This window comes from Phodopus roborovskii, unplaced genomic scaffold, assembly GCF_943737965.1.
Source record: "Phodopus roborovskii unplaced genomic scaffold, PHOROB, whole genome shotgun sequence".
Taxonomy (NCBI): Eukaryota; Metazoa; Chordata; class Mammalia; order Rodentia; family Cricetidae; genus Phodopus; species Phodopus roborovskii.
Window position 1 is genome coordinate 18,705,070 of NW_026126469.1, and position 23,830 is coordinate 18,728,899.

General features: G+C 48.3%; 1 protein-coding gene and 1 pseudogene across 1 annotated transcript in view; both read left to right on the forward strand.

Moving 5' to 3' along the window:
- Window positions 1–6,843, forward strand: part of LOC127227260 (40S ribosomal protein S2-like) — a 34,143-nt pseudogene extending 27,300 nt beyond the window's left edge.
- A 13,892-nt stretch (window positions 6,844–20,735) lies between these two features.
- Window positions 20,736–23,830, forward strand: part of Slc12a8 (solute carrier family 12 member 8) — a 92,451-nt gene continuing 89,356 nt past the window's right edge. Inside the window, exon 1 of the mRNA XM_051191618.1 lies at window positions 20,736–20,880. Within this exon, the coding sequence (XP_051047575.1) occupies window positions 20,736–20,880 (145 nt within the window). The remainder of the gene's footprint in view (window positions 20,881–23,830) is intronic.

The following is a 23,830-nucleotide window of genomic DNA, read 5'->3' on the forward strand; positions in this document are numbered from 1 at the left end:
TCAACCCGTGAGTCGTGACCCTTTGGGGGGTGGAACAACCTTTTCTTGGGGGCTGTCTAAGACTATTGGAAAACACAGTTATGAGGTAGCAGCAAAAATAATTTTATGGTTGGGAGGGGGTCACCAGCACATGAGGAACTGTACTAAAAGGTCCCAGTATTAGGGAGGTGAGAACCACTGCTCCGTGGGTGGTTCTCCCAGCGTCTGGGCACAGGGAGCCAGAGGGCCATTGGAAGCCACTTCTCCTAGCTCCTCATCCTGTGGCTGTGGCTGTGTGAGCAAGGGTGCTCACACTTCTGCCCAGGACCCCTATGATGCCGGCTGGTGATGAAGGTAGCTGTGCTGATCTCAGCCTAGCACAAGTTCAGTGTGTGATGTTGGGGACAGGGACCCATGCCTTAATCCTAGTTGTGAAAGATTTAGACAAGGTGCTACAGATACCACTTGCTTAGCACTTGCCTCAACCAAACTCAGCAACTAGCTAGGGGAATGTGGGAAAGCCGTGGCCATCAGACACTTCCTGCTTGAGACTGAGCACAGCTAGACCCTTTGGATAGAAAAATACTTACAAAAAGGCTCTTATGTGGCCACCACTTACTAGTAGTGATCATGACAACAGCTATTCTTTACCAAGCACTACATAGGCCAGGAATAATAAAGATAATAGTAATAATAAATAATTTGCTTTATATATACCTGTTTAATTATTACACAGTAAATGTGTGCTTTGCTTATTCCCATTTTGTAGATGGAAAAATTGAGGCAGTGGGTGGTAAATACTTTCCCAGTCACAAAGATAGATGAGACTCAAATAACCTAAATTCTCACCCAGAATACTTTACTATGGGGTTTGCGTGGCTTCTGTTTTCATGATACAGTAAAAAGTGCCTCTGGACTTGTGGTTCTGTTGGGTTGTATCAGTTGCCTGGTGACAGTTGTATCTTCTCCAAGTCTCCAGGATGGCCTGTCATCTCTCAGACTTCTACACAGAGTCTGTTAGGTGCCGTGAGTCCTAAGATCTGTGTGCATTGTCTCAGGTGGACTATGCTGGCTGGCTCTCACCTTCCTTCTTCCTTGGCTAACTTGACTTTCTGTTAGTATCAGTGCTCATATATCTACTTTTTAGCTTCTAAAATGTTTTTGCTATTTTATAGAAATCTTATAGATTTATATCCTTAAAAAAAAGCACAAACAAAAAAACCTTTGATGTATATTTGATTTAGAGAGGAAATAAAAATTTGCATGTGTATTTAATCTGCTGTCTTGACTCAGGAATTCTGTGTTAATAATTTTATATGACAAACTGACCATATTTTAAAAATATGTAATTTCATTTACTTCTTGCCTTCATAAAGTATTATTTTCCCATCTGGGGGTGGTGCATATTGGGTCAGCTTTCTGGAGTGTGCTATCTCCTTTCTCTAGCAAAGCCTGAAGTCTTGTGTTCTATTATGTGAGTTATTCCCCTGATTCCAGGGTTGGGAGGGACATTTGTGAGAACCCTAATAAAACTAAAAATAAAAGGTTTCAGGACCTTCTAGAAGCCATTTGGGATAACGGTGTAGGTTGGTTGCTGGAATGTGATTTCTGACAGTGTCAAAATAAACACAAAGAACCCCCTTGCTATCCTCAGAGGGTAGCTTTCTGGGCTGGCCCTTAGTGGCAGCAGTCAGAAGGTGTGAATTAGCATTGTGAGCAACTTCCAAGAAGACTGTAAGAGTCCCGGCTGTACACACTGTAGAGTACTTGTAGGCTGTAGAGAAAGGGGTGTCAGGCGTTGCCCTGGGGAAAACTGCCATTTCATGACTACAATACCTGGAAACAGTATCAAGAAAAAGGCTCATGTCCACAGAGCATCCCACAATCATTGGCTACACTTACATTTACACTCAGGGCTCCCTAGTATTATTTTCAGATAAGCAGAGAAACCGTAGGGAAAACCTAGGGTCAGGTATGGTGGTGCATGCCTGCAGCCCCAACAGTAGGGTTCTGAAGTAGGTCAGAGTCTGGAGTCAGCCTTTCTCAAAACAACACAGCCATCCCCACAAAAGGGGAACAAAATGAACTTTTTTTTTCCTAACAAAATATTTTGTCATGGTGCATTTTAAGGCTTGTCTAACTGAAACTCTTTCTGGGCTCCCTTATTTCTTGTCCTTCCTTGGTCCCATTTGTCCCTGTCTCCAATGTCCCCCCAGCCGGCCTCTATTTCTTTCTCCTCTGCTTGATCAGTTGACCAAAACACCTTTGCTTGAGTTCCACTATGTGCAAATACTTGGTGTTTATAAGACACAAGAATAAAGGCCCCGTCTCCCCTCTACCTGGGCAGCCATTACACCCTGGGGAAGTGTTATGAGGGAAAAATCTCTGAGTTCCAGGAGCAGTGTGCAATGACCTTGTCCTGAGGTCATTTATCACTACCTAAGAAAATGCGCAGCTTAGAGGTTTACACAGGAGTTCACCTGATAGTGAGCCGGGAAGGGTGACCCCTAGGGCAAGCGAACACTGTGAATGCAGACTCAGAAGTGAAAATGTGCATGGAAAATTCCAGAAGTGCAGGGTTAGCTCTGTGGTGCTTAGGCCCCTTATGGAAATCTTTTAATAAAACTCTGTAAATAAGAGGTTTCACAGGCTTCTAGAAGGCGTTTGGGATGTTAGTGTAGAAGAAATAGGAGTGTCTTCTTCTGATGGGCTGCTGGAGAAGAAAGAACATAAATCATAAAAGTTAGTGTCTGCATTGGTCAGGATATAAAAACAAAAGCAAAAACAAACAACAAAAAGTTGGCACCCTTTCGGCTTATAGCCATGGTTGTCACCTGCTGTCCTTTTGTACCTTTGCTAAGGGTCCGCCTTCCCTTGCTCCCAAAGATGATCTCTCAGGATAGGACCTCATGGGAAATCTTCGAGCCATCAGGCTCCGGGGGACCAGGCTCTGCATGCCCACGTCTATCCAGAGGTTATGTCCATAGGGCACAGGGAGATGTTGAACTAGAAACATATTCTCATGGCCTGTGTCCTCAAAAGACATGGCAAGCGTGGAGAGCATCAAAGACCTCCTAGGTCATGTGGGACAGTACAGACAGTCAGCCTGTCCAGGCAGGACTGGCCAACATGAAAAAAATGAAAGTTTTTTCAGAGAGTCTGAAGTATGAAAGCAAATGCAGGGGAAATCACTTAGAATCCTGCCACCAGGAGAAATAAAGGATAAGTAATCTGCTTGTTTCCACATTTTTATTTCACGTTTGTATTCATTAAATAATTAACATAAATTACAATTTCATATTTGAAACAATGTATACTTATTTCATTTAAATTGTTTTTATATTTATTTCTCTCCGTGTGTGTACCACAGTCCACCTGTGGCAGTCAGAGGACAACCTAAGGGGAGTTGGTTCTTTCTTCCCACGGTGTAGGTCCCAGTATTGAACTCAGGTCATCAGGCTTGGTGGCTTTACCCTCCGAGCCACCTCACTAGCCCACGTTTCATTTGCAGTATAAAAGCCATCTTATCACAGTGTCTTTTCTGCCCATGAAAACATAATTGTGTTCATGTCGTATATTATGTTCAGGGGTAAAAGTGAGCTGCAGCATTTAGAGGCCTCAGAGAGCTTTGGACACAGCAGAAGCTAGCTCCATGATGTGTCTCTGGGTTCTGGGATTTTCTGGATCTTTCTGGCTAGAAAAGCAAGCCACAAACAAACAAGCAAATACAAAAAGCCCAAACACAAAAATAATAACAATAAAAAACAAAAACACCCCCCCCACACACACACACACACATAAAGCCGAGCAGGAAGTCAGCCAGTGGGTTTCCTGTTAGGGACAGAGGTGGTGGAACCAGGAGTTGCTCTTTGGAAACTAGTGTGGCAGGAGGATAAAACTCCAGTCCTAGGCAGACTGGAGAAGTCACAGCTGGGACTGCGGGGCTGCAGGGGACAGACCTGGAGCATTTGGAAACTTTCCCCCCCTTGTTTTAAAATCCCTATTTAGTTTCCACATCTCCCTCCCAGCCTATTTTTCCACTTTGGGTTTTTGTTGATGTTTTTGGTTTTCTTTTCTCTTTTATTTATTTATCTTGGTTTTCTGAGACAGGGTTTCTCTGTGTAGTCCTTGCTGTCCTGGAACTCACTTTGTAGACCAGGTTGGCTTTGAACTCACAGAGATCCACCTGCCTCTTGTCTCCCCAGTGCTGGGATTAAAGTCCTGTGCTACCATACCAGGCTCTATTTCCAAATTTGGACGCTGCCACCATTAGTAGCATACACACCTGCAAACACCAGCAACAAAGAAGTTTATTTTAGCCTGGGAACCTTAATTGATTTTTCTCTTGTTAGTTTATGACCTAAAAATATAACTTTAAAAAAGTTCCAAGGTCCTGTATGGGGCTCATTGTAGTTAGGCACACATGTAATCCCCACCCCGAGACCTGTCCAGTCATAAGCACTTGGGGCGTGGCCCCTCATATGCTGTAGAGGAAGAAAGCAGCCAGCAGCCGAAGAGCTACAGTGTTTCTCTCCCACAGCCAACTCTGGCCAGCTCGGCTGGCCTGTGATGTCATGGCCTTGCGGCTTTATCTGAACAGAATTCATTGACTGGGCTTCCAGGGTACCTCTGGCCTTTTAGGTCTTCACACAGGCAGCGTCTCCCACCACACATTCTGCAGGTTCCCTTGTCTCGGGGCAGTGGGTCACTCACAGGCTGAATCAGCAGCATAAATGGACAGCTGGGGTCTGCGTGGCCCAGAGCCTGGATTATTCCTGTATGTGGCCATGCTTTGCATGAGAAAAATGTCTGTCTCAGAAGTCTTCAGCCCAAACAGCAGTCTCCTCCATAGAATGTAGAGATATGAGGGGAAATCTTCCATTTCTCTGAAAAATTATATCACTTAAATATTCTGTATGAATGGTGTGCATGGGGTGTACCATTCCCCCACTCTTCATGTCGTCAAATCCTTTTCTAGTAGACCCTCAAGTATTTGTCTACATTAATTGGCACATCAGAATCTCACAGGGCCCTCCCTGGTCAGGCATTGCTTACCAAATGGCCCAGATAAGACTATTCTTTGACACAGTAAATACCGTATATTTCTGTTTATAAGGAGCAGGGGTGGGAGGTGGTTATTGAAAATAGGATCTTGTTATGTCACCCAGGCTGGGTCTAGCTTTCTTCTCCCTTCCTCTCTCAACAGTGTCATCCTATATAGCCCTGGCTGACCTGAAACTCACTATGTGGAACAGGCTGGTGTCAAACTCTCTGGGAGCCACTGGCTTCTGCCCCATGAGTTCTAGGGTTAAAGCCATGCCCAGCTGGCTCCAAACTCCTGCTCCTCCTGCGTCTGCCTGTCTTGAGATGCAGATTTGGAGGCAAAAGGGAGAAAACCTTTGAGTGCTGGGGATGCACTCAGGGCCCCACTCATGCTAAGCAAGCACTCCCCCACCGAGCTCTGTCTCTAACCTGGTCCCTGGTTTGCTCAAACGGATTGTTTGTTTGGGACTGCTGAAACACCCCCTTCCTCGTGCTATTCCTGACTGAATTACAAAATAAGTGTGATTGTATTGCAGTGCCTTTTGAGGGCTGGGGAGATGGCTCAGCACTCTCCTTGAAAGATTGAAGACATGTGCAAACCCCAGAGCCTATACTTTAAAAGCTGGGTGTGCTGGTTCCTGCTTGTAATCCCAGGGCTGGGGAGGTAGAACCAAGCAGATCCCTAGTGCTTTCTGGCTAGCCAGCCTTCACTATTAAGTTTTATTATTTTGATGAGAAATTCCTCAGTTAATTTTTTCTTTATTAAAAAAATGAAACAAGGATCGAGGTATGTTGACTCACAGTTTTAATCCCTACTTGGTCAGGAGAGATTGCTGCAAATTCAGGGCTAACCTGGGCTATATAGCCAGGCTTCACTTCATACAAACCACCAAATAAAATCAATAAAACACCAAAAAGGCAAAGCAAAAGCAAAGAAACAAAATGAAAGCTAGGCTTCCTCTTTGGGAAAACACCTAATGGCAGATCTCTTCAAGGTCAGCGGGAGGACTGGGAGGATTCCATGCAGGGGCCCAGGATTAGGAGGCGTCCAAGGAGGATTAGCTGGGCATCCAAGGAGGATTCAGCAGTGGCTTTAGGAGCCCCAGTTGTGGCAGTGGTCATGGCTGCCTGGCTCATGGAGGTAAAACTGAAGACAAGGAGTGGATCCCTGTCACCAAGCTGGACTGCCTGGTTAAGGACTGAAGATCAAGTCCCTGGAGGAGAGCTACCTGTTCTCCCTGCCTATTAAGGAATCTGAGATTATTGATTTTTTTCCCCCTGGGCATATCCCTAAAGGATGAGGTTCTAAAGAGAGCGCCAGTGCAGAAGCAGACTGGGGCTGGTCAGTGGACCAGGTTCAAGGCTTTTTTTATCGCTATCAGGGACTACAATGGTCATGTTGGTGTTGGCATTAAGTGCTCTAAGGAGGTAGCCACTGTTGTCTGAGGGGCCATCATCTTGGCCAAGCTTTCCATTGTCCCTGTGGGAAGAGGGTACTGGGGGAACAAGATTGGCAAGCCCCACACTGTTCTGTGTAAGGTGACAGCCACTGTGGCTCTGTGTTGGTGCATCTCATCCTTGCCCCCATGGGCACTGGCATCGTCTCTGCTCCTGTGCTCAAGAAGCTACTGTTGTTGGCTGGAATTGATGACTGCTACACATCAGCCAGGGGCTGCACTGCCACCCTGGGCAACTTTGCCAACGCTACCTACCTTTGATGCCATCTCCAAGACCTACAGCTACCTGACCCCCAACCTCTGGAAAGACTATGTTCACCAGTCTCCTTATCGGGAATTCACTGACCAAAGTCTCCGTTCATGAGACCCACACTCCAGCTGTGACTACTACATAAGGGTTTTTTAGACAAGAAAAATAAAGTGAATTAGGTCTTAGAGAGAGACAGACAGACAGTCTTAGTCTTACTATATAGCCCAGACTGGCTCCACACAAATGTCCCTTTTGCCTCAGCCTCCTGAGTGTTGGGATTACAGATGTGCACCACCACACCTAGTTTCCTCTGTTAGACCCCACCAGATCATCTCAAAACTACAAGCAAACCAAGTGTTACATCCCAAGGTGATCCAACTGCAAGAAAGTAAGACTATTCAAAGTAAGTAGAAGAATAAATTCAGACAGTAAACCTACTTGCCGTCTGAATGAGCACTGTAAGCCCAGATGGCTGTTATATGAGGAGTACTCTGGTATGTATGTGCTCCAGTTCCTAAAGTAATTAGGAGACACTAGTTATAATGAAAAAAATCAGCGGCATCCAGAGAAACCCACCAACCGTGTATCTCTTCGCCCAATTCCTACTGGAAACCCGGAAGCTGCGTAGAGCAGAAGTGACTTCCCAGAGCAGTCAATCCGTAGTCCCGAGTCCCTGATCTATGAACAAATCTGCCCAGGCAACATCAGGGCAGAAGCAGTGGAACCCAGGCTTCAGCCCGGCTGTGCTATTTCTTCCCACTGTGACCTTGGGGAAATAACCTGTCTGGGAAGCAGAGTAAGAGTTCCCGCCTCTCAGAGCGCCCCAGAGATTAATGGATGCGATACACTTTATTTCCTCATGTCTAGACCGCTGTCAGTTTAAATTCACTCAAAAAAATTTCAGGTGGGAAAAACCTTTCATACAAAGTGTGTTCACAGCAGAATGTTCAAATTTCAGCAAATCAGAATGTAAACGATACTTGGCTGGGGATGCTCAAAAGGTGCCCAGTTCGATTCCCAGCCCTGAGTAGGGGTGGGGGTGGGGATGGGGAGAGAAAGTCATACATTGAGGAAATAGGGATAAATGAGAATGCTTTGGCTAAGAAGATTCTAGACAGAAATTACTGTGGATGGCCTTCGGGGTGGAGGATCTGTACTGTATGCAGGTGTTCTCACGTTACTGCCCAGCAGTCGGGAACAAGGTGCCAAATCCAGTGTGAACAGGTGTGGCCCGGTTGCGGTGTCTTTGCCATGTGGATGTTCCTGTTCTAGGAGGTCACAGGGCACCTCCTCATGTGCTGTGGACTGAGTGGCTCCTTGCTTCCCATAGACGACTTCACCCCTGACCCATGCCTTCCAGCCAGCTCCCTGTCACTCACAGTCAGGAGAGGATCATATTGGTCCAGTGTTTGAGGGCAACGGAGGGACAGTGAGCCAAGAGGCCACTGTCTCTACCTTCTCCACTCAGTCTCTCTGGAAAAGAGAAAGAAGGCACTGCAGAGTGTTGCTCAGGGGTAGAGCACACACCAGCTAGTGTGTGAGAACCCAGGCTTCCAACCCCAGCACCACAGACAGGTTGACAGGCACTCTGGCAGTCTGCTGATTATTGCTGAAGTCTAAGAACATAGAACATTTTGATTTTTTCAAAGCATTCTTATAATAAGCCCAGTATCTTTATGTGGGTATGCGGGTATATAATAAGGCTGTCCTGTGCCATAGCCTACTTTTTTTTTTTTTTTTTTTTTTTTTAATACTAGCTCTTACTTTGTAGCCCTGGCTTTTCTTCTGTTTGTTATATAGCACAGGCTGGTCTCAAAATTTCAGTTGTGCCTCAACCTCCCAAGTGCTGGGTTTATAGGTGTGAGCCACTAAGCTCCACAAGTCCTGAAAACTGCCTAGTGTCAGAAACACTAGGTGTGTGTGTGTATGTATGTATGTCATGTGGAGTGTGTGTGTATGTGTGTGTGTATGTGGAGTGTGTGTGTGTGTGATGTGGAGTGTGTGATGTGGAGTGTGTGTGTGTGTATGTGGAGTGTATGTGTGTGTGATGTGGAGTGTGTGTGTGTGTGATGTGAAGTGTGTGATGTGAAGTGTGTGATATGGAGTGTGTGGAGTGTGTGTGTGTGTGATGTGGAGTGTGTGATGTGGAGTGTGTGATGTAGAGTGTATGTGTGTGTGATGTGAAGTGTGTGATGTGGAGTGTGTGTGTGTGTGTGTGATGTGAAGTGTGTGTGTGTGATGTGGAGTGTGTGATGTGGAGTGTGTGATGTAGAGTGTATGTGTGTGTGATGTGAAGTGTGTGATGTGGAGTGTGTGTGTGATGTGAAGTGTGTGACGTGGAGTGTGTGTGTGATGCAAAGTGTGTGATGTGGAGTGTGTGTGTGTGTGTGTGTGTGTGTGTGACGTGGAGTGTGTGTGTATTCCTTAGCAGCCTGTGACTTAGGAACTTGGATTATGAGGAATACTCTAGTGACCGTAAATTTCATTTCAAGGGAGCATACAAAGCAGCAGGGTATGTGTGGTATTTTCACACTTGTGCCGTTGTGCATTGTGTGTGCATGGCCAGATGTGGGAAGCATTGCCTTAGGACCCTGTAAGGTCTCAAGCTAGTCTTGTAGAATCCTTGCACACACGCCTAGTCTTGCCTCAACATGAGCAGCATGAATCAACTAATGGGGCCAGGAGCTCAGCCTCCCAAGGCTTACCATTTCCTGTAAGGACATCACCTGAAAACTCATAGGAATAGACTCAGAATTTGAGTTGCAATCTGCATTTAAAACAAACACACTGGTGAGTCTTAAGCACAGTCAGATTTCAGAACATTTGTTATTTATGGGTCTGTAAAGGGTGAATCCAGGGCCCACACAGGCATATAGTGCTGCCTGTGCCAACTGCAGGCTTTTCACTCCTTAGTAACTGTGCATGCACCTGGCCCTGGGTCTTATAGTTCAGGTGGCAGAGTCTTCCAAAGGGAGGACAAGTCCTTGGGCCTCAAATATTCTTAGTAAGGCTAGTGTTATCACTGAAGCTACACCCCACCTCCTTTTTTAGGGGGCTGCGCCGAGCCTTGAAACTTGCTCTGTGGACCAGACCAGCTTTGAACTTAGATCCTCCTGCCCCAGACTCCCATGTGCTGACATTCCAGCACACCTGGCCTGTCCCTCCCTCAGTATAATCTAATTTAGTTTAATTTAAATGTTTTCATCTGGGCTATTGAGAGTTTCCCAATGAGACTGGAGTTCCTAGTTTCTAAAATGGAATCCAGGAGCCACTGAAATTTCGAGAAGCTTTGTGAGTGGATAAGGGTTTTTTCTGGGAGAGTCCAGAACTTCCACCACTTCTCAAGGGCATCCTTGGCCCCACAGCGAGAAAGACTGAGGATCGAACATGGGAATTTTAGGAGATGAAACAGTGAAAAGTAATAAGCAGAGGCCTGGGCTGGGTGGGATTTCTGAATGACGGACTGAGGCAAAGCAAAACTTGGTCCACACATTCCTTGGAGTCAGCTCCCTCCTCCTGCTTCTCTGTCTCCCTTTGTTTTGTCCTCTCTTGTTCTGTTTCTCTTCTTTGTCCTCATCTCTCTCTCTTTCCCCCACCCCCATAATATCTTCTTTGTTAACTCAAGTCAGAGGCAAATTGTATACTCAGTTTGTTTCACTGTGGAATATCATTGTATGTGGGCAATTCTTGTCTTAAGACTGTGTTGGACTTTTGCCATTTCCCTGGTTGAGCGGGAAAGCAGGGCTTTAGGTGCCTGGAATCCCTGCTTTACAGACCTGGCCCCTTTTAGGAGGTTTTCTATGGGCAGAATGGCTGGGAGTGAGTGCCATGCACATGTCCCACTCCCTTTTTGTCCTGAGTTTGATCCGTAAAGAGAGGCTGACCAGGATGCTAGCCCCTGGCCCCTTACCCTATAACTGAGATGTCTCCCCTGGGCTGTTTCCATTTGATGGTACTGGTGCCGAGGGCAGAGAAAGGAACCATAGGCTGAAGAGGCCGTGGGGTCTGATGAATGCTGCTGAGCAAGTGAGAGTCAGTGCTACCCAATTTCTGCCCGTGTGTGGGATCCAACTCTGTGGGCAGGAGACAGGGCTGGCCAGAGTTCTGGGGATGGATGCCTGGTATATGAAATCACTGGCTTGGAAGGTTTCTTTAACATCACCAAGCTCCATAAAAGCTGGGAGTTCCAAGGAAGTAGAGGGTGGAACTCTGGGTGGGCTAGCACACCATGCCTGTGACCCCCCCCCCCACACACACACACAATGTTCAGCCAGGCTTGTATTCCTGTCAGTATTGGGGCAGAGTTAGGCAGCCTGTGGTTTGCACTGAGTACTCTCTTGTGGCTGTGGGAGGGCAAATCAAGGCACTTCAGGAACAGTGACTGTGTGGGGAAGCATGATCCGGTGGCTCTGCGAATCATGCCTCAGATCACTCGTTTGGTTGGGCAGTTGCTATAAATGGCTGGTGCACAGCACCCATCCAAGGTTGGGTGGAGATCCAGGAGCCTGTGGAGCCTGGCAGGTGGAGCTGGCAGAGCCATGCTTCCTCAGGGGGTTGGCATCATACATTTGCAAGTTATACAATAAAAAGGGGCATTCAGTGGTTCTTACCCTGCATTCTTCCCTTGTGTCCCTCATTCTGGGGTCCAGCGCTGAGATTTCTGAACTTGTGGTGAAGTGGTTCCCAGGCCTGCTCTCCAGCCTCCACATCACTCTAGTCTGGACACTCATGCGTTCTGCAGGTGCACTTGCAAGCTCCTCCTGGTGGACAAGTTCTGAAAAGATACCGAAGCCTTCTGCTTCAGGCTTGGCCCAACCACAGCAGGCCAGGCCTAGGTAGCCTCTGGAACACCTCCTGGGGAACACGTCCACAAGTGAATTTCTGGGCCCTATAGGGAGTTGGCAAGAGGCTGTAGTCACTGGCCCAGTGTGAAAGGTTGCATTACTGTTACTGTAGTTGTCAGGGTTAGGAATACAGAGTAAGGGGTTGGGATGTGAGTGACCTTCCCAGCACTGCGGTTCTGAGGCACAGTGGGTGATGGATGGCGGGCAGATGGGAAACAGACCTGTAGACTCATATTGTACGTTTTATTGAGAGAAGGGTAAAAAAATAAGAGAAGGAAGAAGTGGGGGAGACAGAGAGAGAGAGAGAGAGAACAGAAGATAAGGGGGAGGGGAGACAAGGAAAAATTCCTGTCCGCCCCTTCAGAGGAACTGTGGGAAAGAGAGCAGAAGTGGGTGGGGCCTTTCTTTTACAGAACTAGGGTACAGACACCTGCCAAGCCCAGGTGGGTGGGAGGCAGGGCCAATTTCTCTGCATTACAATAGTCAGAGCCCTGCTTTTAGCGTTAGACCCCTCAAAAGAAATGCCAGCTTGGCTACAACTTGCTATACAGACCCTATCAACTTTTGTCCTGCTCTCCTCATATCTGAAAACAGACGGTAATGCCTGCCTTGCTGGACTGTCAGAGAATGAAGTTAGATGCCATCTGTATGAGGCCTTCTGTGGGACCTGGCATGAAGCCAGCGCCCCATACAAAATTATCTTCACTAGAAGAGGCCCCTAGAAGTCACTGGGTTGTGTGCCAGGATCTAGGGATCTTATGAAAATGATGATTCTTGTGCTGCAGGTGGGGAGTGAGGAAGGACAACAGCCCCTTTAAACAGTGCTCAGGCCCTGCTGCTTTAGGCTCTACCCCATGAGGCAGACACCTGGACATTTTAATCCAGGCCAGCTGGATGAGCCCCTCTGTCCTGTGTTCCATTATGCCATCTGTCATTAGAACACTTCCCACCCTATTAGCAAATACTCCGGGTACCACACCCCAATGATGACATCCACTTTGAGCTGAGGAATCGATGCAGAAGGAGGAGGGGACTTGTCACTGACCTTGAGGCTCCCTCTTCTCATAGGAGACGAGATGCTCTAGACAGCACCTCGCTCTGCGTGAGTCCTTGCAGCAAAGGCACAGGAAGGCTCACAGAAATCAGTACAGGCAGGTGCACCCCTGCCTGCCCCTCTCGGCATCTGAAGGCTGTGTGTCCTGAGAGCACTGAGCCCTGCCAATCCCTGTGAGAACACAGGAGCAGCATGAACTTTAGAGCCAGCATGCTGCCACTGTCATAGTATGTAAATAGCATAGCTCTGGCTCATGGAGACCCCGGTTAAATGTTGCTTGGGGGCAAGTGCTGGTGGCCATGAGAGTCTTGGAAGTGGGAATATGCAGAGCGAGTTCAATTGGGGCAGGGGACCCTGGACTGCACCAAAGTGTTGAGTGTGAATGGGGAGCCACTGGCACCCACACACCCGAATCTCAGCTTCTTGGTGGCTTGTTGCCAATGCTTTCACTGACACCGCTGATATGCCATGGTTTCTAGGTGTCATCAAAGGGTTCCCAGACTCCCACCTAAACTCACGAACACACAGGACTCTGCCCACATCTGCCTCTGACAGATAGCCTCACACTGGTCCTTTCCCGGCTGGGCTCCAGCTGGCCCTGTTGGGGGAGTAGCCATGTCTGGGAGGCTTCACAGCTGATTTCCCATTGGTCTTGACCGAGAAGTGCTCTTTGTTCACTATGTTGACATGTGTAAAGCAGGCAGGTGCTGGATATAAGTCAAGGTTTCAGGTTGTGATCCCTGAGGGGGCATAGGCAAAGAAATGGGTTCTTTATTATTATTATTTTTTATTAATAAATCATGTTTATTTAAAGTATATATTCTTAACATCAGAGATTTTAATGGGAATTTTTAAAAATCACTAAGGAACCAGTTCACTTTTCCTATTCTAGCCACATGAGCCAGCTGCACCCCAGACCTGTCCCAAGAGCTACAGAAAACTGCCACCCACAAATAAACTGCCAAGTGAAGTAAATACACCGTGGCTCTGTCATTCATACCAGATAACCCCAATAAATACCTCATGAGAAAATTAAAATCTATTAAACCCACTTAAAATCCTTAAACGCAGAAATCTCAGTTTTCCTCCAACTGGGCCAGAAACCACCACAGACATTATGATCACGGTTCCAGGGACAACGAGTGGAACATTTTAAGCTTAGGGCAACCAACAAAGCCCTATGGACTTTCCAGTTGTATCATTTACTCAGGCATACTGTAAATAAGGACTGTGGCAACACAGGAAGCAAAAGTCAGTTTGCAAATGACATTTCTAGGAGCTCATGAAAACAGTACCATCCCAAATTGCAGGTGGAAAAGGGAAAAGCTAAGAGTACTCTGTCATCTTCAGCCATTTGGTCATGCACAGCATTTAACAATGTCTGCTTCCCACATCAACGTTAGTCCACGGGAGGGGTGGGTGGGTCCTGTCCACTGTGAGGACTGGAGGGTTTCCCAGGGACCCAGGAGCCTCTCAGATTAGGAGGCCTCAGCAAGAACAGGAGGACTGCGATCATCATCCAGGCCATCGGGATCACAGTAATGCTGACGCCGCTGTCACTGGAGGGTCCTGGCAACTCCGGGAGGCATTCTGTGTCTGTTCAGTAGGACTGGGACTGCCAAAGCAGATTGCTCAGTCTTCTCACGGCATGTTCATGAGAACAAACACATTCACAGGGGGCAAATCCGCCTGCAGCCATGGTTACCCAGCTTGGGCTTACTCAACTACTTAAATCTCCATGGGATCTGACACCCTATCCTGGCCTCTGAGTACCTGCATACACATGCTCACATCAACACAGCACGCCTAACATAAATAAAACTCCTTTATGTCATTGGTTCTTTTCCTATTGTGATAAAATATCTCTAAGGTGCGAGTTGGTGTTTAAACCATTTTTAGGTATGTCGTTCAGTGGGGTGACTCACAGTCACCCTGTGTATAGTAGTGAGCACCATCTGCTCCCCAAAGGTTACCCCACCCCAAATAGATACCAAGTCCCTGGGCCCCAGGGAACTTCCTTTCTACTGTGTGTCTCTGAATTTGTCTAGTCTGGCTACATATTTTATATGGATGGATTCATGACATTTGTCCTTTCTCTTGGCTTGGTTTTGTTTTTGTTTTTTGAGACAGGGTTTCTCTGTTTAATAGCCCTGGAACTAGCTGTCCTGGAACTAGCTTTGTAGCCCAGCCTAGCTTGCCTCTGAGTGCTGGGGATTAAAGGCAATTGTCACCACTGCCTGACCTGGCATGATGTTTTCCAAGTCCACCTATGTTGTTTCATATCCAGTATTTCATTCTTACTGTGTATGGTGTGTGTGTGTGTGTGTGTGTGTGTGTGTGTGTGTGTGTCTGTCTGTCTGTCTGTCGGTCCGTCCAAGTCTGTCTATCCATGAGTCTGTGCATGCAGAGAGCAGAGGACGATCTAGAGCGTTGCTCCCCAGGTGCTGTTCTCCTTGCTTTTGAGTCAGGGTCTCTCGTTGGCTTGAAATTCAGCAAGTAGGTAAGACTGACTGGTAAAGCCCAGTAATCCCCAGGATTTTAGTTGCTTGTCTCTGTCTCCCTAATGTTGGGATTATATGTATGTGTTACTATACCCAGCTTTTAGGAATATTTGGTTAGTGGGGCTGGAGAGATGGCTTGGTGGTTAAAAGCATCTTTGGACCTGGCTTTGGTTCCCAGCCCCTACAAACACCTGTAACCCCAGTTCCAGGAGATCTGACACCCTCTTCTGGCCTCTGCTGGTACCAGACATATATGCAGACCAAACACTCATATACCTAAAACATTTGCTTACTTAATTAACTAATTAATTAATGTGTGTACTCACATGTGTGTGGGTAGCATGTGCAGAGGCTAGAAGAGGGCATCAAGTGTCCTCTCCTCGCACTCTCTGCCTTTTCCTCTGAGGCAGAATCTCTCTCTAACCCTACAACTTCTATTTTCTCAGCAAGGCTATAGGCATCTGGAGGGATACCCAACTTGTTACATGGCTGCTGGGATCTGAATTCCTGTCCTCCTGACTGTGGAACAAGTTTTCCTGACCCCTGAGTCATTTCTTTGGCTCTCTGGCTTTTTAAATGTGGGTTCTGGGAGGTTGAACTCAGGGCCTCATGTTTGCAAGGCAAGTACTTTACCAACTGTACTTTCTTTCTAGACCCTGCTTCATTCCTTTTTATGGCTGACTAATATTCCATTGCCCAAGTATAACACATTTTGCTTATGCTTTCATGTGTTGATGGACACTTGGTTTGTTCTCAATGTTATTATTAAGAATATTTTATGGTTTTTCTATGTCTCATGGGGCTAGGCCCTAGAGCCATCCTAGGAAAATAGCTACCTGGTGCATAGTCTAATGGAAAATTAGGCAAGTAACCACACTATAACAACATACATAATTGCTGATTGCTGCCACTGGGCCTGTGAGGACACACAGGGCATGTTGAGTAGAGGCTTAGACTCCCTGGGTCCTGCACTTGCCTGGCCAGCTGCCATCCATGTAGTATAGGAGTCTCTTCTCCTGGGCCTCAACACCCATCTGTAAAATGGATTTCAGGTTAAAACCTCCCGGGATATTCTCAGACTCTGTGATATCAAGTCTTATCAATGGCAGTGGTTCTCAACCTTCCTAAACACTGAGACCCTTAATACAGTTCCTCATGCTGTGGTGACCCCAACCATGGAATTATTTTCCTTGCTACTCATAACTGTAATTTTGCTACTCTTATGAATTGTAGCATAAATATTTTTGGAGACAGAGGTTTGCCAAGGGGCTCATGACCCACAGGTTGAGAACCACTTATCTATGGGGATTTTTGTTTGGTTTGTCATTGTTGCTGTTGTTTGTTTTCTGTGTTGCTGGGAATGGAGCCCAGGGTCTTGTGAATGGGAAGCACATACTCTACCACTGATAGATACCCCCAGCTCCAGGCCATGGCCTTCTAAGATGACTTCTGCTTTGTTTCCTGGGTGGACTTGGGTTGGAGACTTTCATTTGGGGCAGGGGCTGTGTGTTTCAGTACTGTCAGCCTGGTGCTGGGTAGGAGAGTATCTCTGAGTGGCCATGGTCCTGTGCAAGGCCACCTGGCATCCTCAGCTGTCTGCCTAGGTAGCAGCATATTCACAGAGGAGGCCGGTAAGGGATGAACTGAGTCAGAATTCCCCATCAACATGGAGCCGTGAATGGGTAGCTAAGTGGAGGAGGCCCGAATGGACTTAGAATTCTGTTGGGGATGTTGGGTCAGAAGTTTAAGCCTGGGAAGTGGATGCCAGAGGCAGGGACAGCCAGAAGGAGGGAGTGGTGCCTGGGAGGAACCCACAGCTAGGGTGGAGACTTCCTGTCAAACAGCCCCTTGTCCTGGCAGGAGAGTGCATTCCTTTCCCCCAGGAGATAAGAGGCCAGATTTTCCTTTCTCAGGGGCTCCTTCAGGCTGAGAGTTACATAGGCCAGGTCTCTGGGGAGGGGTGGGGGAATCTGGGTCCACAGTGGGTGGGGCCTCTCTAGTTTGTGCAGGGCCCCAGTTGACCAGAAGCTGGAGCTCCCTTCCACCACCCCCAACCCACTAGGCATCCTGGGAGGAGTTGCAGGCCCTACAGGGGGAGCACAGACTTAGACTCTGCCTGGGGTCCCTGTCTCTGTGACCATACTTCACCTAAGAAAATGAACCAGGGTGCTGAGGACTTAAATGCCCAGCCCAGGAAAGTCCCACACAGCATCCCGCACAACCTTTTCTGCCCCATTGCTGTATCCACCTCAAGATCCTGCTTGTCCCTTGGGGCCCAAGTCACACCCTGGCATTTGACACCCCCTTTTTGACCATCCTCTCTGGGTGAAATCTCTTCTCATTTCACTTTATTGACTCCAAGAACACTGTAAGGGGAAAGTTCAATACATTAAAAACAATTTTTAAGATTTATTTATGATTATCATTGTTGTTGTTTTGGTTTTTCAAGACAGAGTTGTCCTGGAACTCACTCTGTAGACCAGGTTGGCCTTGAACTCAGATTCCCTCATGCTGGGGTTAAAGGCATGTGCCACTTCCCCACCATGACCCCATCCCCAGCTAAAATGTTTATTTTATGTTGGAGCTGGAGAAGTGGCTCAGAGGCTTGCTGAGTACAAGAGTTCAGTTCCCAGCACCTGCAACTTCAGCTCCACGGGATCCCTCTGGCCTCCACGGGCAACTGAACACGTGCAATATATGCATGCAGACAGATATACACATGCATACATATAAATACAAAATAGAAAATGTATAAGCATAGGTGTTTCACTTGCATGTATACTGTGTACCAAATGTGCCCCTGGTGCCTGCAGAGGGCAGACGAGAGTGTGGGGTCCCCTAGAACTGGAGCAACTGATGGTTGTGAGCTGCCTTGTTGAGAATTGAACCCTGGTCCTCTGGAAGAGCAGCCAGCAGTGCTCTTAACTGCCGAGCTATCACTCCAGCCCCAAGTACTTTTTGAAATAGAGGCCATGGCCACAGATGGAGTGGCTTGTTGGCTGTTAGAAACCCTCTTGCAATAGTGTTCACTTTCCCTTCCACAAGGGAGAATGCCTGGCTCAGAAAGGTCCAGTCACTGGACACTTAGTCACTCCCCTACCAAAGCAAGCGGCTACTCTGCACCCCTCCCCTCTCCAGCCCTTCACCCCCTTGGTTGCTAGTGCTGGGAGGTGGCTTTTTTGCTGCTTCCTGGCTGCCTGCCCTGCTCAGGGCGGAGGCCCTCTCCCGGGGGCCAGAGGAGGCTCCAGGGCTCCAGGCTGCCTTCCCTGGGCGGTCTGGGTGGACCCCACAGGCCCAGCCCCATTTCACATTTCCCTTCTGGCCCCTGCTGAATGCCCAGCCCTCTCCGTGTGTTTTCTCTCTGGGTGGGGGCTCAGGCCTGGAGACCTGGTTCACTCCTCTCTCCACCTTCTCCTTGAGAGACCAAAGTTACCAGGACCAAGGCCAGAGAGTGGCTTGAAGGCTACTCCTTGCTCACAGCCCAGAATTCCTTGAGGTTCTTTCCTTTTCCTTCTCTGCAGGCCATGAGCCGTACACCCCAGTTATGTTCCATTCTTTTCAGGGTTTTTTGAAAGTCTCTCGCTCTGAGGCCCATGCTGGCCTCAAACTCTTTCCCCCACCTGTGTCAGAGTGGGGTCACGGTTTTAGCTCTGTTTCATAGCACTTTTATCGGACACCTCCAACCGTGCCGAGTGGGAGAACCCCTCCTGTGGGGACATGGCAATATCTTTTGACTCTCGTGTTGTCTAAGCAATCCGCCTGTGTTGTGTACTCTGGTGTGCTTGGTTCTCAGATGTCTCGGTCTCTGCAAGTTCGCAGATGCACCAGTCCTATCGCGTCTGGAAAACAGTCTTTCCTGGACTCATCCACCACCCGGGCTCTCCCAATCTTCTCACCTCCTGTCCTCACAGACCTCTGAACCTTGGGGATGGGAGGCATTTGATAACGATAGCCCATTTAGGACTGAGTGTTCCAGAGCCTTCCACTCTCTGAACAGTGTCCAGTTGTGGGTCTCTTTGTTAGTTCCCATATACTGCAAAAAGAGCAATGCACTAGATATCTACAGATAATAATATGTTATATATTTATGTGCTATAGAATATACCACATAGAATATAGTATATAATTATAATAGATAAGAGTTTAGCAGAATAATAGAAGTAGGTTCTTCCCTAGGGGCCTTGACCTATGTCCCCAGGTTCTTGGGCATTTTAGCAGTGTCAGATACGGGTATGTACAAGACCTGCCCAGGGTCAACCCAGACAAAGTTCTGCACTGGCAAGGGGAAGTGGATTGAGGTCCCACCCTTAACTGAGTTGTTTGTAATTGATATCTTCTGGGAAAGAACAAATCCAATGGTGTATCACTGGATATATCAAGCACACTCCAGGGCAGGCCCTATGCCCAGGAATTGTTGGCCAACACAAAACAGCTTCTGTGTTTTTGGTGTGTGTGTGTGTGTGTGTGTGTGTGTGTGTGTGTATGCTTTCTTTTTTTTTTTTTTTTTTTTTTTTTGCCTTGCTGATTATCTGTTTTGATTTCATGGTTTGTTTGTTTTTCCTATTTTGTTTTTGTATTAGAGAGAGAACATGAAGTTGGTTTTTAGGGAGATGGGGAAGAACTAGAAGAGGGGAATAATATGATTGAAATATATTGTATGGGATCTTTTAAATACAACTTTTAAAAAATGGCTCAGTCAACCAGACCATAGTTCCCTTCTCTCCTCCCCTCTTTCATCTCTCGTTATCTGCATGCATGAAAGCCACCGATGTCACTGGTAATTCAAAACAGTAGAAAATAAAAAGCACGCAAGGCCAACGGCAGAGACTGGTTATAGTTGCTTTGTCAATGTCGGTTGTCATCTGCTGGCTGCTGGTTCCCGGGGGTGGGGGGTGGGGGGTAGGGGATGGGGGGTGGCGGTTGCGGGGTTGGGCTGACACACAGGGAAGCCAGCTTGGGTTTTGCAGCTGGCACAGGAATTCAGCCATGTGTTTGGATGCTGTGTACCGGAGTCCTGAGAATGAGGCGGCTTTCAGAGGGAGGAATCTGAAGAAATCCTCTCCTGTACCCCTCTGAGAATGTGGCCTGCAGACCGGGGCTTGGAAGGGCTCATTGGCAGTCTGTGGCAGGACCAGGGTATCCGGGCTCAGGTTCTTGTTTTCTCCTAAGAGGTCTTTGGCAGTCTTATGCCTGGAAAAGACCCTCACACCCTATGCCAGGCAAGAGAAACCTAGCGGGACCCCTCCCAAAGGCATGCCTCTGTGTGTGATCATCCTACCTGGGGGCCTGCAGCCCCATTATTGTGGCTGCTCTGAGCGCTAACGCCCAAGCCCAGGCCAGCAGGGGCCGCCCGCCCGCCCATCTAAGTGCCCTTTGTTCATTGTTGCCTTTCTGGGCAGTGGCTGCGCTCATCGGGCCCCTGGTAGCCTGCACAGTGAGATGGGGCCTTTGAACACTCCCTTTCCTCACCCCTCTCTGTCAGGCTATTTCAGATCTGCCTGGATCTCTGTTCCCAGAGTGTGGCAGGTAGTGAAGACACTGGATCCTCCTGGATTTCAGTCCGACTCCACAACTGAGGGTGGGGGGGAGTGAGGCTCAGGAGGGGCCATGTGCCGCAGGAGGCTTGAGCAGTACTTCCGGCTGTGGCTGTACTGTACTTCCTCCTTCTTTGAGGATTCCAGCATGCTGAGCCCTGATGGCCTTCCCTTGCCCTGCCTGGGTCCCTCCCGCCCCTCCCTTCAGGGCTGTTTTGGTGCCTGTGCTTTCCCAGAACCGTGGCCTCTCCTTTCCTTTTCCTTGCATAGTTACTCTTCCTGTGATCTCTCAGGCCCCACCCTCCTCTCAGTCTGGGGGGGGGGCGCCCGCCTCCCTCCCTTCCTCTCTCCAAGCCCTTCCTCCACTCTTTCTATTCCTGGTTGGACCAGCCGCTCCCATTGTCCGTTCCCAGGAAAGGGATGTCTGGCTGCTCACTCACTGGTCACTGGTTGCTGATTACAGGGTGGGGGGACCTGAGCCCAAAAGAAAGCCAGTGCTGCTGCGGGGAACAGTCCACAGTTCACAGCACCAGCAGCATTTTTAGAAACCTGCTTTTCTAAGTTAGTCCACAGTCACAACCGGACACCCACACCAAAGTCACAGCTGCCTCTACTAATTTCACCACCGGCTGTGTGTAGGGAGCTGGGCTGTGTGTGTATAGGGAGCTGGGCTGTGTGTAGGGAGCTGGGCTGTGTGTATAGGGAGCTGGGCGGGGACTCACACCGCAGGTGCCACAGGGTGTTTCCCAGCAGCCACTGCACCAGGCTGGCTAGATCTGTGAGCCTGGGCAACTAACACTGAGACCCAGAGCTCCTCTTTGTCACTGCTTGTGACCAGAGTTGAAGACATTTGCGAAAGGATGAGGAGGCTTCCATGAGTACCCCTGAGAGGTAACACAAGGCCTCCAAGGACTGTAGTCTAGGGCAGCAGTGGAGGGAGCTGAGTGACCCGATTCTGGAGAAATGTAGGGCCTTCTACACACAGGCCTTCAAGGGCACCCTCTGCCTCTTCCTGCCTGGACTTGTGACTATTTGTTCTCTCGTCCCCTGCCCTGCTCTGTTTTTGGTCTTCCTAAAAAGTACACAGCTCAGAGGGGCCCAGAGTATTTTTACTCCGTGGATACAGAAGCAGATGTTCAGGTCAAGACCAGAGGCATTCACATGCGGCAGCTGCAGGTCCTCAGCATCCCAAGCCCTTCAGGGTTGGAGACACAGCTGACAGGACCCAGCTTTTGCAGCAAGCAAATGACATTTGGGCTGCAGGAAGCACATGTAGGCTAGGGCTGTAGCTCAAGACTAGAGCACTTGCCTGCCACCCTAGTCCTATAAAACAGAACCCCAAAGCCCTCTAGGATACAACACAGAGAGACATAGTGATTGGGAAACTTGATGTAAACCGAGCTGGAGTCCCAACAGCGTTGTGCATGCTCCCAGCTGTACCGCTGTGGGCCCTGGTCCCCTAGGTGTCTCTGACCTGCAGTGCCCCAAAGGATCTGCCTGGTTTTCCCAGATGGGGAGACACAGGCTTCTGGAACTGAAGAGGAGTCATTAATTAAGAGGAGACAGTAATTAATTAATTACCTGCATCTCTCTGTGAGGGAGACAATGTGGCAGCCTCTGTAGGAGCTGGCCCAGGATTTGGAGCCCTAAGAGAAAAAGAAGGGAGTTAGGATAGGCAAGAGTCACAAAGGCCCCTGGGAGATGGGGGTGTGTGGCAAATAAGGCCAGCCTCAGACATTCCTTTTCATCTGAGAGAAAATGGCCTATATGGGGCCAACGCCACCAGGCCTAATGCCCTGCTCCTGTGAGCTTAGTCATCTCCTTAGGCCCCAAGTTCTAGTCTCCAGGACACGGCTGCAGATTTCACTTCCAAGCCTTACTGAACCCCTCCTTTTTAAATGCTATTTGTTCTAGCTTGCTTATGATTTTCTCATAAACCACTCAAATCGTTCTGAGAAGCAGGACAAGTACACATGGCAAACAAGAAAAGAAAGAAGGTGGTGCATCTGGAATGTCCCAGCAGACACTTGGCCTTCACTTGGGGATCATTTGTTTTCCTAAAAGATCCAGGTTTTTAATAAGTAGATTGCCCTCATTTTTTTGAACTGTGGAAATGTTATGGGGAAATTTTGAAGGACAAGAATTGCTGGATATGATGGTGAGTGCCGATGATCTGAGCACTGGGGAGGCTGAGACAGGCAGAGTGTGCGCTTGTGAAATATCCTTGTGTATAGGTACCTGGGTATGTGTGTATGCAGATGTAATGTATGCTTGTGAGAGTGTCAATGCCTGTGCTGGGGAGCTGTGGGTTAGTGTATGTTTCTAAATTTGTCTCTAATTTGTTTCTAATTTGTCTCTGTGTGTGCTTATGTGTATGTCTTTAGCCCTGAGAGAGGCGGCATTTGAGGCCTCCTCCTGCCCCATAGATGTTGTGAGAGAGAGGTAAGAAGGCTCCCCCTCGTCACCATTAAGGAACTAAAATGCCTTTGAGCCTGCAGGCTGACCAGACAAAGCCCCGGGGCCAGAGGACTTAGCCCTTCCTGTCTTAAGACCTCCTTTGAGGCTGTGGAGGTGAACAGTGTAGAATCAGGTGTTTATGTGCTATGGGCTGGCCCTCTCAGGGTGCACAGCCCTGGTGCACGACATCCCAGCCTGGCTGAGCTGAGCTCCAAGGCAGGCCGCCTGGTTTTCTCTTCAGGAAGACTAGTCAATGGGGTCAGCCAGCGGGTAAGCTAAAGTTAACTTAGCTTGTTATTGCTCTTTGTTGATGAGGGGAGGACCAGCTGCCATTCAGAAACCTGGTGTGGTGCTTGAGACTTAATACGCCAGAACAAAGTCTATATTCAGCCAAGAGAAAGCAATTGACAATGATGTGAAAGTCCGGACTGGACTCCCCAAGGCTCTCTGAGATTCCACTTTATTTTCTTGAAGAATATTTTTCTCATGAAGTTATGACTCTTGGAAGCTGAGGAAGCACATGGCCTCCTGGGAGCCATCAGAGACCAGAGAGCTCTCTTTCTGGAGGGAAGCTCTGAGGTAGATAGGGAGTCGGGCAAGGCTCCTGGAGGACTCTGTCCTCAAGCTGTGGTGTTTGATGGTGGGGGTGAGGGCAGCAGTTCATACACACAAGCTAGCTAGTTCTAGGGGACAAGACTGAAAGGGAAAGCC